This window comes from Platalea leucorodia, assembly GCF_965183815.1.
Source record: "Platalea leucorodia genome assembly, chromosome: 17".
Classification (NCBI taxonomy): Eukaryota; Metazoa; Chordata; class Aves; order Pelecaniformes; family Threskiornithidae; genus Platalea; species Platalea leucorodia.
In genome coordinates this window covers 6,998,958-7,014,596 of record NC_138839.1, presented here as the reverse complement: position 1 = coordinate 7,014,596, position 15,639 = coordinate 6,998,958, and the positions used below count along the sequence as shown (strand labels likewise).

The 15,639-nt window shown below is 53.1% G+C and overlaps 1 protein-coding gene across 2 annotated transcripts in view; it reads right to left on the bottom strand.

Moving 5' to 3' along the window:
• Positions 1 to 7,884, bottom strand: part of KAZN (kazrin, periplakin interacting protein) — a 94,624-nt gene extending 86,740 nt beyond the window's left edge. For both annotated transcript variants that reach the window (XM_082328820.1, XM_082328822.1), the window contains exon 1: positions 7,686 to 7,884. In XM_082328820.1, coding sequence (XP_082184946.1) covers positions 7,686 to 7,848 — 163 coding nt within the window. In that variant the 5' untranslated portion in view covers positions 7,849 to 7,884. The remainder of the gene's footprint in view (positions 1 to 7,685) is intronic.
• Positions 7,885 to 15,639: the final 7,755 nt, after the last annotated feature.

Here is a 15,639-nt window from a genome sequence, read left to right as displayed (position 1 = left end):
CTATCAGAAAGACATGTCCGCTTCTGCACATCCCGTGTTTTTGCAAGAATTAAAAGGCAAATAAAAATAGAGACAAGTCTCAGAGAGGCTCTCGGTTACTAACCCCACACATTGTCAACAGCCTAAATCTGCTGGGGCAGAGGCACCCATCATCTTCTCTGCAAAAGAACGACTTCTCCCCAGCAATGCCAGCTCTCCGGGTTTGATTGCCGCTGCAAAAAAGAGTCACAGAAAATCCTGAAGATAGGCATCAGCACGGCATTGTGCTCGCCTGCTTTCTTTACAACCCACATATCATACCTATTCACACCAAATACTATTTTTTTTTCCCCCCGATGCCATGCAATTTTCTGCAGAAAGGAGATTTAACTCCCCACTGAGGGAGGAGGCACACTCTCACGAGAGAGGAGGTGATGGAGAGGTTTGGGATTCTCCTCCGGATGCCACCCAGCGAAGCGGGACAATAACGCAGATTGCATGGGAGAGGAGCGTGTCCCCAGGGACGGCGGCGGCAAAGGCTGCGACACGCCAGCTCCCCACCAGATAACCCTGAAGGTTCAGCTCCCAGATGCAGCCTGTAAAACCTGTGAAATTTTAATTTAGAGGGAGAAGTAGCATGAAAAGATGCGAGGCAGAACAACTCTGTAAGGACCGAGAAGGGCACGAAATGGATTTAGGGATGCCCTCAGAAGAGATGTTCCTTCCAGAAAAAAAAAGTTTGCAGAAGCAGCAAGAGAGACAGGCGATTCTCCAGGACTGGGATGCAACCCAGCCCTGGGCCACACCGCAGCAGAGCATCACTCAGTCCCTTTTCCTTCTTCAAGGATAAGGTTGATCCTCTCCCAAACGCTGGGTCTCCTGGGTGCCCGCAGGAGACCCGTGATGCCTTTAACATGGCACCACGCTCCCCTTCGTCCTCCTGCGGGCATCTTTGCTCCTCTCCCATCATCCGAGCGATCCAAAAGCAAACTCCAGCCACGGCGCTGCATGTACTTAAAACCTGCAGCTGACCACAGGTCCGAAAAGCAAAACTCGAGAGCTTTTTGCATTTCTCACAGCAAACACGGCCCTGCCTGCTGCAGCCCATGCAGATGTCAGAAATCCTAATGACAAAAGCCCATTTCTCATCAGCTGCTCTATGCAAAAACACAGCTCTCCTCTGCAGCTCACCTTCTGCACTCGTAAGCAGAGGTCTTCGCAGTTTAGCAAATTTTGGACACAGATGCCACCTCATCAGGCACAGCCAAAAACCAGAAATCTGCCCCAAAAGCCACCCACACCGAGTCTAGCTGGCACCTGGGAGCAGCCAGCCTGCATCGCCCATGGCCAGCTCCGTCCCCATCCCGGCGGCTCCTCGCAGGGAGCTGGGGAAGGAGAGGACTAACAAGATCAGAGAAATAAGCTATTTATCAGATTACCGACGCCACGCAGCCGGAGCCCGGCTGAGGGGCCCTGGGGTATCAGGATGTCCCTGGGAGCCGCCGCCTCCGGCCAGCGTCACGCTCAATCATAATCACTACATCTGCAAAGTTGTTCTTACCCGGCGACGCACTGTCCGCCTATAAAGCCCCTGTTATCTTAGGTCCCCTTAGCTCACAGCCTGCCACCATCGCTCAGCCTCAGCCTCTCACCCCAGGGCAGGCACCCCCAAACCTCCAATCACCCGCCTTGGCCAGGGCTGCGCGAGCAAAACTTCGGGAGAGCTTTTCCTCCCCTCTGCAATTCCCGCAAACAAACCGACTACGAAAAAGATTTCGGCCAACGCTTCCAAAAGCGGTTATTCAACGTCTGTTCTGCTGGGACAGCTCAGACCTGCTGCTTCTTTTTCTCTGAAAAAAAGCTAAACCCGTTCCACCTCCCGCTAACACAGTACACATCTCCAAACATCAAAATACGTATTTTGTTTAGCTCGAGGTCTCCAGACCTGTTGCTTCCACAAAAATCTATCTCAATACCTGAAAGCATCAGCCTCATCCAAAATTATACAGCAAGAGAAAGCAGGAATAGATTACAAATTTGCCAGCAGCGAGGCAACAACTCCCTGAGCCTTTCGCCTCCCATAGGTGAGGACGTACCCTGAAAAATGAGGCTTCTGGTTGACCGATTCCCCAGGGTTTCGCGCGCGGAGGTAACCGCAGCCGGGCTCCGCACGCCGCGCCGCGTTACGAGCGCACCAGTTCTGCAAGCTGCTGCGTCAGTACCAAAGGCTCTTATCTCACGCTTCGCTGTCAACAAGAAATTATGAGAATTGAATTTTAATAAGCTGGAGACCGAAGCTTTGCTACATAACACACCAGCGCTGAAGTTTAGTGCCTAGTTTATAGCGATGTACTTCGGCCCTGTTTGGTGCAAGGAGAGGAGCAGGGACCACTCGAGGAAAGCCGGCTGTCCCCAAAGGCCGGGCAATGAGCCTCCCCAGCTGCAAAGCCTCTTTCGGCAGCTCAGAGAGTTTCGTACTAAGGATGCAGATTTTTCTACATCACCTGACGCCGGTGCCAGAGAACACCGAGTTTACCAACGTATCTAGAGTAACGACAAATAAGTAATGGGAGGAAAGGCTGTCCTTTTGGAGGATACCCAGCCCCATCAGTGATTATGTGAGAGTGCCCGAATCCAACAGACAAAATTGCTCTTAATCTTCCCCGAGTTTAAGAGCGGGACCTGTTTATACCTCCCTCTCCCTGTCTGCAAGTCTAACACCCGATATCTTCGTGGTTCTGCTACAAACCCAGGAGTCAGAAACCCTGGATTAAGTCCTTCAACTTCAGAGTTTACTTGAGCTTACTCATCCTCAGGAGCTTCACTAAAACTCCCCTGGACAGGCCCTAAGGGGACAATAATCTAAATATTAAGCTAACCATGCCAGATGAGGCTTCCGAATAGGAAAACTCCAGAAAGGATATTTTAAGTTAACATCTTCAAAGACTAAGATGTAACAGGGACATGAGGTGCTATCTGCAGCCAGTTCCTCACGTCTAAAGCAACCATGTGAATATTACTATGCACAAATTTATTTCCCAGTGCATACAACTGCTTCAGAGGATGAAACTAATTGCTCCCCCACCCCATGAACTCTGCAGGACAGAGGTAAACAGAGCAGGAAATTATTAGAAAGAGTAATAGTACAGCAAGACCTTGATCTTGCTATAAGCTTGGTGCAAAAAGGCTCCCAACACCCAACTGGACAGCAGTATCCAAATTCCTCAGGTTCCTTTACAGTATCAGCTCTCAAGCTCTGGAAGAACAAATAGCAGGGAAGATTTCTGAAAAGATGAAAATGGTACATTTTCAACAGCCTGAGATGATTACTCACAAAATAGCAACAGCACAGAGCAGAGAGGTAACTGATTGCCTCCTAGGCAAAAGTCAAAGTCTTTGCATTGTAGCTATGAAAGTGTACAGAGATCAAAGAGAAAGAGAAAACTCTATTTTAGGCTGTCATGAGCATAAAGGTCCTCCTGGCCCTTTGGCATCACCAACTACCAAGACACAGCTGAAATCTTTCTTATGCTGCGTGTGCCAGAGATCACCGCGCAGCAAGGAGGAGAAATCCTCTCTTCCAGCAGCGGGGTGCAGCTCCTGCTCCCTTCCCAGCTGAATTTTGGCAGCATCTGTGCAAACACCACCACCCCCATCATCGCACCCCAGCTCCACGCAACACGAGGCGAGACACAGCGACCACCCCGTGCCACCGACGCTCAGAAATAGGAAGCGAGATAAGCCAAATGCTGAGCGAGGGATTATTAATAACACTGAGCTATTGATTGCGCTTTACATCTTCAAGCTCTTTACCAACATTAATTAATTAAGGTGTTTCCATTTAATGCTGGGAGGAGACTAAAGCAAAACCATGAGGCTAAACAGGCCAGCCGCCTCATTCGGCGCAGCAAGTCCTCGCACCCAAACTTTGCATTTCCCCACATATGTTGCTTTTACTCAAACTACTGAAAATACAGGTGTAGATTCGGGAAAGACCCTAAGCCAACAGCCCAGAGGTGCGCCCAGCAGGAAGAGGGGCCACCAAGCTGCAGCAGCGCCCGCTGCGACGCTCTGCCTGCCCGCCTGCATCCCCCCCATCACCACGAGCATCCCACCCCGCCGCCGCAGCCTGACCCAGACCACGGGGCACAGGCGCGCCTTTTGCTCGCAATTAATTCAACCAATACTAATTCAAATGAGAATTCAAACACGAGGGTGCTGACACACGGCTCCAGCGATGCTCCCGAGAGCTGCCTGTAATTGCTGCGCTAAGAGCCGGGGACACGAAGTATTGATTTCCACCCTGACGGCATCCAGGTTTACACGGAGGCTGCAGCCAAAATACTTCTTCCAGCAAACTCGCCGTTTAAAAACGACTGTCAGGCCTGAGAGGTTCGGATGATGAACGCTCACGCTAAGGACTGTAACAATACACAAGTTTCATTCCTGCCTACCTACGCACACCCACCCTCCAGTCCCGCTCTCCCTCTTTGCTGAATGTTTCTAGTTTTGTTTTAAATTACGTAAAAGAGGCCTTTGAAGCATACCTCGCCGCTGCAAAAACAGCGCGTTATAGCAGAGAAAAGTCTCGGTGTGCACAAAAGGGGCAGAGTTTTTACCTCAAGTTGTCTCAAGCTGCACTGTAATTACATAAATAACACCTTTCACAAACTCGGTATTAATTACTGACCGAGCATAGCACAGAGGCACACATTCACCTCTTTCCACGTGATCTGGGACTGACCTGGAGCACCTGCCTGCAGCGATGCGATCACCGAGCTCCTTCCCTCAACGAGCAAAGGGACCTGACGATTCTCCCACGTGCTTCTCGGCCAGGACCAAAGCAGATCCCCGCCGCAAACCCCTCGGCCACCCCAGCACCACCAGCATATCCCACGTTAGCGCTTGCAGGTAAGCGGCTGCCCACCCGATTCACCAGCCTCCTGCCTTCCTTGAACGTATCTGCGTAAATCAAACAGCCTGGCAACCCTCCTACTTGTAAGACGCATGACAGCAGAGCTATTCAGAGATACTTGTTTTCACCCCATCCTTCTCAACGTCGTCTCAAAAGCCTTGAGGAATAGCATAAGGCTCGCTACAGATATCTTGGGCCTGCCTGTACAAACACAGAGTGATGTAGGAGAGCATTTATGGCAGTATATAAACAATAGTACAAAACTCAGGGAGGAAACCCAAAACAGAGAATAAAGCTAATCAGTGGGTTTTGTGGAGGCCAAGTACTCTCCCCCTTCTCCTCAATAAGCATGACGAATGCAACACACTTCAGATGCAATTTTACACTTAACTGATTAGCTTCTGTTACAACACCAGTGGTACATGGCTGGATATATCACATTTTAAATAATAGCCTCTTAAACTCGTGAGGAAGGGAAAAAAACACTTCTACAGCTACAAGGCCATAGAGTCACACCTTGTTAGGGAAGCATCCTCTCCCCTAGCTCCTAGACATCAGCGCGCTGAGCCAAAATCGCCAGCTTAAAGAGTGGGAAGATGGAGCGAACCCTCCAGCAACTTCAGCAGCCGCCGAAGGCACCGCTCTCGCACCCAGCCAAAGACGGGACCGCTGTTCGCCACCGGTCGCAGGGACCCCACAACTCCACAGCACACATGATTATAGTCATGGAGCAGAAACACGCACGCTTTAGGGAACGGAGCGCATTTCTTCAGCGCCATTACAGCGTACCGACTGTTTTCCAGCATGCCGACAGTAAAGGAACCCAAAGAGGAGTTTTTCCATCACTCAAGAGATTAGAAAACCTCTGAGGAAAAACAAAAAAGAAACCCTGGCCCTCAGAGAGCCACGCACCCCTCCCTCCCTTGGCAGGGCACGCTGCGGGAACAAAGGCACAGCCCCTCCGCACAAACACACACATCTCTGCAAAAGCCTCCTGGAGAGGAAAGGAACCCGAACGCAGAGCGCACCCGCAGAAAGAGGCGTGTGCGCGGGCAGCCAGGGGATTTCACCTGCTTTCCTAGCTGCAAGGCTGCATTTCCACGCTGCCGCCGATGCCCTCTGCGGCGTGTCACCAGCTGCATTCCTGATCCCCCCGCTCCGCTGAGGGAGGATGAAGGCATCCTCTTTCTGCCCTTTCAGCGGATTTTTGTAAAAGAAAGCACCTCGGTAGCCTGGACACAGTACATGGCAGGGTCTGGTTCAGACTATACCAACAAGCGCCTACGCATATCGGTTCCGAAAATACCTGACCGCACAGGTAACTTCACTCCCGGTGTACCCGCGGCTACCGGGAAGCTCGGCTGGGTCCAGCTCCTGCCGCACAGCAAACACGCCTGACGATGGATTAACTTTGTTTAACAGGTGGAATTCCACACACCACACCCCCGCTACCAAACCAGCAAAATACAACAAGCTGGATGGAACAAATCCACAAATTAATCCCTCCAAATCAATTTGCATTAATGCCACAAACAAGAAAACACCGGCGGTGCAACAGCAGCCCGCCGGGAGCAGCGATGCCCACCAAGAGCTATGCTCCCTTTCGAAAGCTGCAGCTTAACCAAAACGCAACTGTTAAATAACGCCTAACCACCGCACCGCGAGATACGCACAGTCAACGAGTAACAAGTAAATAACAGCCACTGACTGTTTTATCACGCAGGTGTAAATTCAGTTATTGGGAATGGGGAGGGCTTGCGCTATTTTTGCTCTGACACCAAGGCTGCTCCAGGGTGAACTGTCATGCAAGCCTACAATTATTTGGTAAATATATATATATATTTATACTTAAATGTTTCTAGAGTAACAGTAATGGCAACACTACTTTGATCAGCAGGAAACGGTGAATTTCAGCCAGGCGAGAGCCGGACCCCATCAAGAGCGCTGCAGAAACAATTTGGACCCCGTTTGTCCAGCTTCCCGCAAAGCCCAGAGCAGAAGTCACCCCCCACTCCCCCCTGCACCCCCTTTTCCCTGCTCGGCCTCCGCCGCCCCCGCTCCGGGGCCTGATGACAACTTTTTCGGGGTTCCAGGGCAGAGGGAGGGGGAGGCATGCACGGCACAGGGGCTGCGCAAGCCGCCTGCCCCAGCCCCGGTACAAACGCCTGGGGCCCCGGCGGGGCGGGGGCTCCCTGCAGCCCCGGGCCCCGCCGCTGCCGAGGCGGCCGCTTCGGCTGCCCCCGCCGCCGGGCTCTGCCCTCCGGGCCGGCGGCAGCGGCGGGGCCGGAGCGCCCGGATCGCGGCTGTAACATGGCTGCTTTCCTACCGAATTACGAAACCGGTTATGGGAGCCGGGGTACCGGGGAGAGCCGGCGTGCGGGCAGCGAACGGGCGAGTTCAGCAAGGGGGTGAGGATGGGGAGGGGATGCGGGGGGGCCCCTCCTCGGGCTGGGGGTGCGGGAGCCGAAAGAGGTGGAAGCAGCAGCAGGGAACGAGGAGCCTGCTGAACACCCACGGGGGAATCCGCACCGGCGGGTGGAGCCGGCTCCCGACGGGACGCGCCGGCCCCTCAGCGGCGCCGCTCGGGCACCGCCGCCGCCCCGCACCCCGCCGCCCCGCACCCCCCGGCTCCGCACCCCCCCGCCCCGCGCCCCGCCGCCCCGCAGGGCGCAAACACAGACACGACACAAGATGATAACGGCCGGGGGCGGCTGCCAGGCGGCGCCCGCGGAAGGACAGGACCGACCCCCCCTCCTCCTCCTCGCCCCCCGTCGCCCCCGGCGGCACCCACCTTGCGCGCTGTGCGGGCCCTGCTCCATGGCCGGGTCGTTGCCCAGCTCGGCCAGGCGGCGGCCGGTGGCGGCCAGCTCGGCTCGCAGCGCCGTCACCTCCTGGCCCGCCGCCTGCAGCGCCCCGTCGATGCGCAGCGCCAGCTGCTTGTTGTCGTCCATCATGTGGAGGATTTTGGCCTGGGGGAGGGAGGAAGAGGAGGAGAGAGGTGAGAGAGCGGGAGCGGCGTGCGCCGCCGCGGGGGGGGCCGGGGGGCGGGCGGGGGGCTGGGCGGGGGGGGGGCGGGCGGAGGGGGAGCCGCACCAGTGGGAGGGGGCTGGGCGAGGGGGCGGGGCGAGGGGAGGGGGCTGGGCGAGGGGGGGCCCGGGCGAGGGGGGGCCCGAGGGGGGTGCGGAGGGGAGGGGGGGTGTGCAAGGGGGGCTCTGCGAGCGGCGGGCTGGGGGGGTGCAAAGGGGGGGATGTGGGGGTGCAAAGGGGGGGCTGCAAGAGGGGTGCAGAGGGGAGGGGGGCTGTGCAAGGGGGGGGTGCAAGAGGGGAGGGGGTGCAAGAGGGGTGCAAAGGGGAGGGGGTGCAAAGGGGAGGCTGTGCGGGGGGCTGTGCAAGAGGCGTAAAGGGGAGGGGGGCTGTGGGAGGGGGGTGCGAAGGGAAGAGGGGCTGGGCAAGGGGGGGCTGTGCAAGAGGGGAGCAAAGCAGAGGGAGGCTGTGCTGGGGGGGTGCAAAGGGGAGGGGGGTCTGTGCAAAGCGGGGGCACAGTGGAGGGAGGCCGTACGAGTGGGGGTGCAAGGGGGAACAGGCCGGGGGGGGGTGCCCCCTACCTGTTGCCCCCCCCGGCAGCCCGGGCAGGGCCGCGACGGAGGCGAGCGCGGCTCGGCCGAGGGCATCCGCGGCGCTCAGCGGCTGCCGCGGAGGCGGCTCCCTCCTGCGCGGGGCGGGCGAGCACGGGGGCGGGGAGGGCTACCGTGCGGCGACCGCGCTGCGTTTATAGCGAGCCCCCCCCCCCCCCCCCCCCCGGGGAAGTTTGGGCGCGGCGAGTGCTGCAGTGCCCGCAGCTGGCCGCGCTGCGCTGGCAACGCCGCTCGTTAAGCGCCGCTCTGCTAATTGGGCTCAGGTTCAGCCCGGTGCGGGGCCCTACCCAAACCCAAAAGCTGCCGGCAGCAGGTGGAGGTAAAATGGGCTCCAGCAATCCCCCGGCAGGGTTTTGGGGGGGAGTGGAAGAGCAACCCGCATGCTCTCGCTGCTGGAGCGGCGGCTAACGTGAGAGTCTGTACGCTGGCGGTTCATGTGGCACGAACCCACGGTGAAAAATCGAGAATTATTTGGTATCATCGCTGGTGACTGCTAGAGGGAGCGCTGATGTTTCCCTCTGCCTTATCAATGCCTCCGAGGGATCCACTTGTGTGCTTGCCAGGGCCTGGGCTGCAGCAAACCTGCAGAGCTGCGATCCTCACCCAGGCAGCCGCGCAGGCAGGCTTCATCCCCACCAAAATCAACTGATGCTGCTCTGGAAAGCGTGGCCTGCACGGCTGCGCCTCCCCGAACCATCCCTCCTTCTGAAAGCTGCGGGCAGCAGCGCTGCCTCTTTTCACCTGAGCCATGCGCAGCTGGAAAAGTTCACAAATGGGTTTAGGAACTGGGCCGGAGCCCCCAGGGCAGCGGGGTGGGAGCCTGCGGGGCCCTGCCGAAACGTGAGCGGGTGCGGGAAGCGGAGCAGGGAGCCAGGGCCGGCGAGGAAGGGCTCTCACCGAGGAGAAAGCCCGAGAAAATCACAGCCCTTAAGGAGAGAGGGAGAAACAGTCCTGCCTGCGTCCGTACGGTTTGCTAAATCCTCTGCTATCTGCCTAAACTCGGGCTTTGGGCTGAACAACCTGAGAATTTGGGGCATTTCTTTGAACTTGAGGATGCTCCTTCTGCATCACCGCTGGCATTGCAGAGACCTCAGCCAAAACGCGGTAAAACCGACAGAAGAGCGCTTCCCTGCTCAGAGAGCTGCAAAGATGACTCTGGGAGAGGTTGGACACGAGCTAAAGCAGAAGCAGGTCGCTGCCCTGTGCGGTGACGGTCCCTGCGGAGTGCTGGGATGGGGCCCCGCAGAAGCACGCAGTCTCCCCAGGCAGCTTTTAGGAACAGAAATAGGTAAATCTGCCACGTCAGTCTGCTGAAAAACAACGTTAAGATCAGTCTGGGTCCCCCAAAACCTCAGATCTGGTCTGGGTCGTGCGTACAGCCAGCTCTCTTAAGAGCGAAAAGGACCGAATCCTTGTCAAGCGGCATCTGGACCTTGGAATCTGTAAATGGATTTTGTAAAACAAAGAAAAATCTAGTATTCAGATAAATGGTACAGTGGCTTTTTCAAGGGAAAGTTATTTTTGACTGAGAGTTTCCGGCAGTGTTTGCAACCCAACCACTAGCGCTGGGCCAGGGCGCTCGGAATACTGGTGGAAAGGGCGCTTTTCCTTCATGAATTCCCAACGGGCGGACAAACAACCCGCAAGGAGAATAAATGCCATTTTTTAAATTCTTTCTCCATCATCTATGCAGCCATCCCCGAACAAGATAAAATTCCTTAAGTATATATAGAAACTGAATTCTAATCAAGATAAATGCCCAGTTTCATGCCTAATTTGCATGAGTATTTGCTGCAAACCGTGCTTGCAAATGAGAATTATGTATGTAACCAGATAACCTCAATGTGCAATCGCAGTACCACATATGCAAAACTTTGTCATTGCACTTGAATAAAACGTAAGCTTCAGCAGAAAGGAACTCAGCTTTAAAGTGCAGGCACATTATTTTTATCATAAAAAATCAGGTTAAAACTGATTTGAGCCTTCCAAGAACACATTCAGCTGCTGGAGCAAAGTCCAAATTACGCTTCGTACTCAATCTAACCTTAATAATAGACTGGTTGAGTTGCTGTACTGGCAGCGCTAGAATCTTTTTAATTTACCAACGCAAGAGAATTTCTACATTAGCGCATGTGCTATTTAATAATATGTTTCTTAAACTTGGCTGTGGACTCATCCGTAAATGAATAACCTTGCTTTAAAAAATCTTCCTTATTACTTTAAGTCCTTTTGAGATTACGCTGAAGATATCTCGAAAGATTTTCTCCCCTTCCCCAGACCCCTCCTGCCCTTACTAGGGAACAGCTGGGCCCATTTAAAATTGATTTCGATCTCTCAAAGCAGGATTTGATTTTTCCCAGCTTCCGCCTGGAAAGAGCGCGCGATGCCGCGGCAATCCCGCGATACCAGCTGGCAGAGCTGGAGCCGGGCAGAAAGCGAGCGGTGCAGGCACGAGCGCGGGGCAGCAAAGGGATTTCCAGCAAGGAAAGCCGGGCGACGTGCCCGCCGTATTGCTGCCCCGGGTTTGCAGCGATGCTGACTCTGCATCCCGCACCCTGTGCCGCACGTGCACACCCCTACGCGTTCCCAGCCCCAAATCTCCCTGCGCTCGGAGCCTGGTTCTGAGCTAAGGGTCCCGATCATTGCTTCGGCAGCAAAACTGCCTCCAAGACAGAAGGATTAAAATAAATCGCATTCAAGGCACGATACCCGAGGATTGTGTTGGGTTGTGCTGATTCCCGTTCAGAAAGCCAAGCCTTTGCTGCAATCCTCAAAATTGGGGTGAAATGAAGTGTTAGGAAATGAATTGGGCCTCATTCCCTTTTTCCTGTTACTTCTGAATTAACAAAAAATTAAATTAAGAGCTAATTAAATGGCCAAAATTAGAAACATATTATTTCCCAAAATTGCCTTGCCTTTTTTTTTTTTAATTCCAGCTTTTACCAGGAGCTTGACAGCTATGCAGCAAGTCTGTGTCCCCAAGAGATGCGAGTCCCTGGCCACGCCGATGAGGCCCAGAGAGGCCGGGAATATTTCCTAAGGACGCGTGGGAAACCTGAGTCAACGCCAAGAAGTCTCAGGTCTCCATTCAGCTTTAGCTACACTCAGCATCTTTTCTGGCAGAGCAAAGGTAACCTTGAAAAACCTGAAAAAAACCCTCAATTTTGGGCAACGTGTTCTAGTAGTAGCATCGCATCCAGGCAGGCTGTTTCTCAAGAACATATAGATGGCATAAATGCGGATGGAGGAAGATTTGGGAATACTGCCCATCCTGTTGGCTCTCTTTTCAGCCTAAGGAATGCAGCAGAGGGAATATGAGAAGGTTTAGGAGATGAAAAAGGGCTGAGTAGCACATGGGTACCATTCAGGCCTTCCAAACACTTTAATTTGCTATTCAGATTACCACTTTTTATAGTTTAATGTGTACAATATGCAAAGGAACCAGTTTAACTAAATGGGAAAAGTCTTTTGTGTTAAGGTTGACCGTAATCTAATACGGCCCTTTGACTTGATTCAATTAAATCCTTTCTTTTCCAATTAAATCATCAGCCAGAAGTTAATAAAAATGAATTTCAGTGTGTCATCCTGCAGAATGATGACCTCTGAGATGGTGACGGCTTATGTAAATTCCGCTGATCGCTTTTTATCTGCTTGTGCCTCACTTCCACCAAAAAAACATTGCCTTCTGTCTGTATATTTACATTATTTTCTCATCTGCTCCATGTATCTCTGTTTGCAGTAACAATTCCCAGCCGAAAGGGCCGCGAGCGTCACCAGCTTCTTTCAGCGCATCCTCTAAGACTGACCTTCCGTGATTGGAAAAGAGATCACCAAGACGGGATTCTTGCTCTATTTTGTTACGCCCTGGCACGCTGCAGCGCAAACAGCGGCGGTTTGGCCCTTTCCAAATGTCACCAGAGGCATCTGTGTGGCCATTCATCAGCAAAGAAAAGCACACCAAGAAAATCCGGCCCGAGAGACCGGCAAACTTCAGCAGCAATCACCAGAAAAAGCACAGCGTGCCCCGAGTTCAATAGTCTCTTGTAGCACATCGCCGCTAAATAATTTCCATCCGAGTTACAATAGTTGCTAATGCCTACATTTTTTTTTTTCCCTGTACAAAGGTCACATTTGTATTTGTGTATTTATAACTGCATTTGACCCCCCTTCTCGCTCTTAAAATACCGAGCACCAACTCTTTTCTTGCTCGGTTGGAGAATACAGCAGCACCTTAACGCAAACCTTGCGGATGCGTTACTGCTGCGCTGTAGCTGAAGTGCTAGTGCTTTAGTTAGTAAGTTATTAAAACGGGATTAAACAGAGGTAAGGCTAGGCAGGTTAAAAATTTGGGTGAATATTCTGGTTTTCCCTGCGATGCTGCAGGGACACGCTTCCCCGTCTCCATTTCTGTGCGGGTGAAAGGGTCCCGGCGACCTTCCTGGGCTGCACGTCCCTCGGGACCACGAAAACAAACCCATTAATGTTTATAAAGTGTCTCGGACTGGGGGAATTACCTCACCGCGGCGAGATACAAGCTTAATGGATCAAAACAAACCCCAGATCCAAACCCCCCAGCTTAGACACATCTCAGTTACCCGGCGCAAACCTCAAGGAATCCCACTGAGGAGGGATAATTGAGAGAAAAATGTGCTCCCAGAGATTTTTCTCCAGTAAACCCATTTTACGTTAATAGGAACCAGATTTCTAGACCCCTTGCAAACAAATGACTTCCACAGCATATTTCACAGCTGAGCACATCTATGGCACCAGCCTTTCTACGTGCCTCTATTAAACCCAACATTTGTTTAATGAATTACAGCAATCCAATGAATCTCTGTACATTCAGCCTATATTTAAATGTTTCTGGGGGAGACGTCAGCAGCCAGCTTTTCAGAAGCAGGTATCGGTGTCGGCGGTGAGCTCCCGCTGCAACGCACCCAGAACTTGTAACGTTTTTTGGTGTCTGCTTTCCTGACTGTTGTGGGCAGTTGGTTGGTGTTTAGTTTTATAAAACGGCAAGTGTAATTACCCGGGAGTTTCAGGGTCTGTGCTTAATGTAAAACTGCTTGGATTCAGCGCAAATTCGGGGGGGTTTCTCCCCATCGATGACCCACGTCTGTCATCTGCGAGATAGAAACCGTCGCACGTCTCCCACCTGGCTGGGGTCAGTCCACGCAACCGAGAAGTGAATTAAGCCATTAAAACTGACGCCGTCAAACACGGTTGACATGCTGCAGCTATTTCCAAGGTGACTTCATCTCACGGGTCACTATGTAAACCTTGACAAAATATCTAGCTCTGGTCCACCCTCCTGTTTTAACGTATCCCCTGCTGCAGACTATGCGTGAAGCACTCCCTTTCATGGCATGTAGAAGCAATAGTAATGATGGTGCTGTGATAATATTTAGCTTTCTTGCATCGATACCTCTGATTTGTGGTGGTCTCCAGCCCACCTCTCCCCACCCAGGAGCAGGTTTGCGGGGTCGTTCCTACGTAGGTGCTGTAGGTCTCACTAAGAGAAGGGGCGAGCCTCAAAGGTGCATCCACGTGAGCAGAGCTGCCTGGTTATACTTTGCTGCAAAAACTGTTTTCATTGTAATTTGGGCTGAAATATCCCTAAGGTTTTAGCATTGACCAAGTGCAAAGTCACACGTGATCCAAAGCGGTCCGCAGCCGTTGCCCTCGGCCAGCCGCTCCCCAGGAGCAGGATGGAGAATCATAGAATTGTTAAGGTTGGAAAAGACCCTTAAGATCATCGAGTCCAACTGTTAACCTATCACTGCCAAGGCCACCACTAAACCCTGTCCCTAAGTACCACGTCCACCCGTCTTTTCAATACCTCCAGGGATGGGGACTCAACCCCTGCCCTGGGCAGCCTGGGCCAGGGCCTGACAGCCCTTTGGGGGAAGATATTTTTCCTAATATCCAACCCAAACCTGTCCTGGTGCAGCTTGAGGCCGTTCCCTCTCGTCCCATCGCTTGTTCCTAGGGAGAAGAGACCGACCCCCACCTCTCTACAACCTCCTTTCAGGCCGTTGTAGAGAGCAGTAAGGTCACCCCTCAGCCTCCTCTTCTCCAGACTAAACAAGAAGGATGCCCTGAGCTCTGGCACTGGCCCCTCGGGGCGGTTTCGGAGCCGAGTTGCCTGGCAGGGGCTGTCCTTGCTGCGTGGGTGCTCGGTGGTGGCTCAGCGAGGCACGGGACCGCTGGCAGCAGTGGCTGGGTGGGACACCAGCGAGTCGCGCAGACCCACGAGTGCAGCCGGGGGTTACGAACTAGCTCGGGAGCACGCAGTGGGAAGGCACTCGCAGAAGCAAGGAGAGCGAGCGCAGAGCCAAACGTGCACACACGGTACCTGCGCGCTCGGCAGCGGTAGCGAAGTCTGCATGCTAGTTCTCTACAACTGCTCGGATCTCACAAATACCTGTCCATAAAGGAAGAGAGAAATAGGGAGCAAAGAGAAAGAACTTCAGGCAAAGTCTGGATGAAATGCCATTTCCCCCTCCTTTCCCCGTCGCAAATTAGAGGGGAAAAATGTAGTTAGGTTTTGCAAAACTGCTGGGGTGATTTGGGAGATCAGGTCCTAGTGATTTACTCCAAGACATCGTCTGTCCTCTTGGGAAGGAGAAAATGGAAGTCCACAGGGACGTTTGCTTTGCAGACCCATTTTACCAGCTGTTCAGACACTATCACAAGGATCATATAAAAACTTAAATGAATAGGGAGATTCTGAAGCACTTAGATAGCAGGATAATAGGTGCCATGAAAAAAATCCTGTGATCAATCAGCAGACAAATATATACTTAAATTAGGTGTTAGCGGGACAGACGCATGAAAGGTGATTATGGGTTGCCTCGGTGTTTCCTTCGGCAGCAGTGATGACACACCGGGGTGGGTCAATGCATCCTATCATTAATACAGCATCAGCATTCATCTGACAGCTGCTTTGTCCCGTGAAGTCAATTCCGATGAAGATTTGACATTAGCAAGAGGCACGGGGAAATTCAGACACCTTTGAATTTTCATGACCCTCTAGGTGCTTTCGCCTGGCAGATTACAGGCAAGATCACTGTCCTGAACTGGGGAGGAGGCAGGAGTAAACATTCGTAC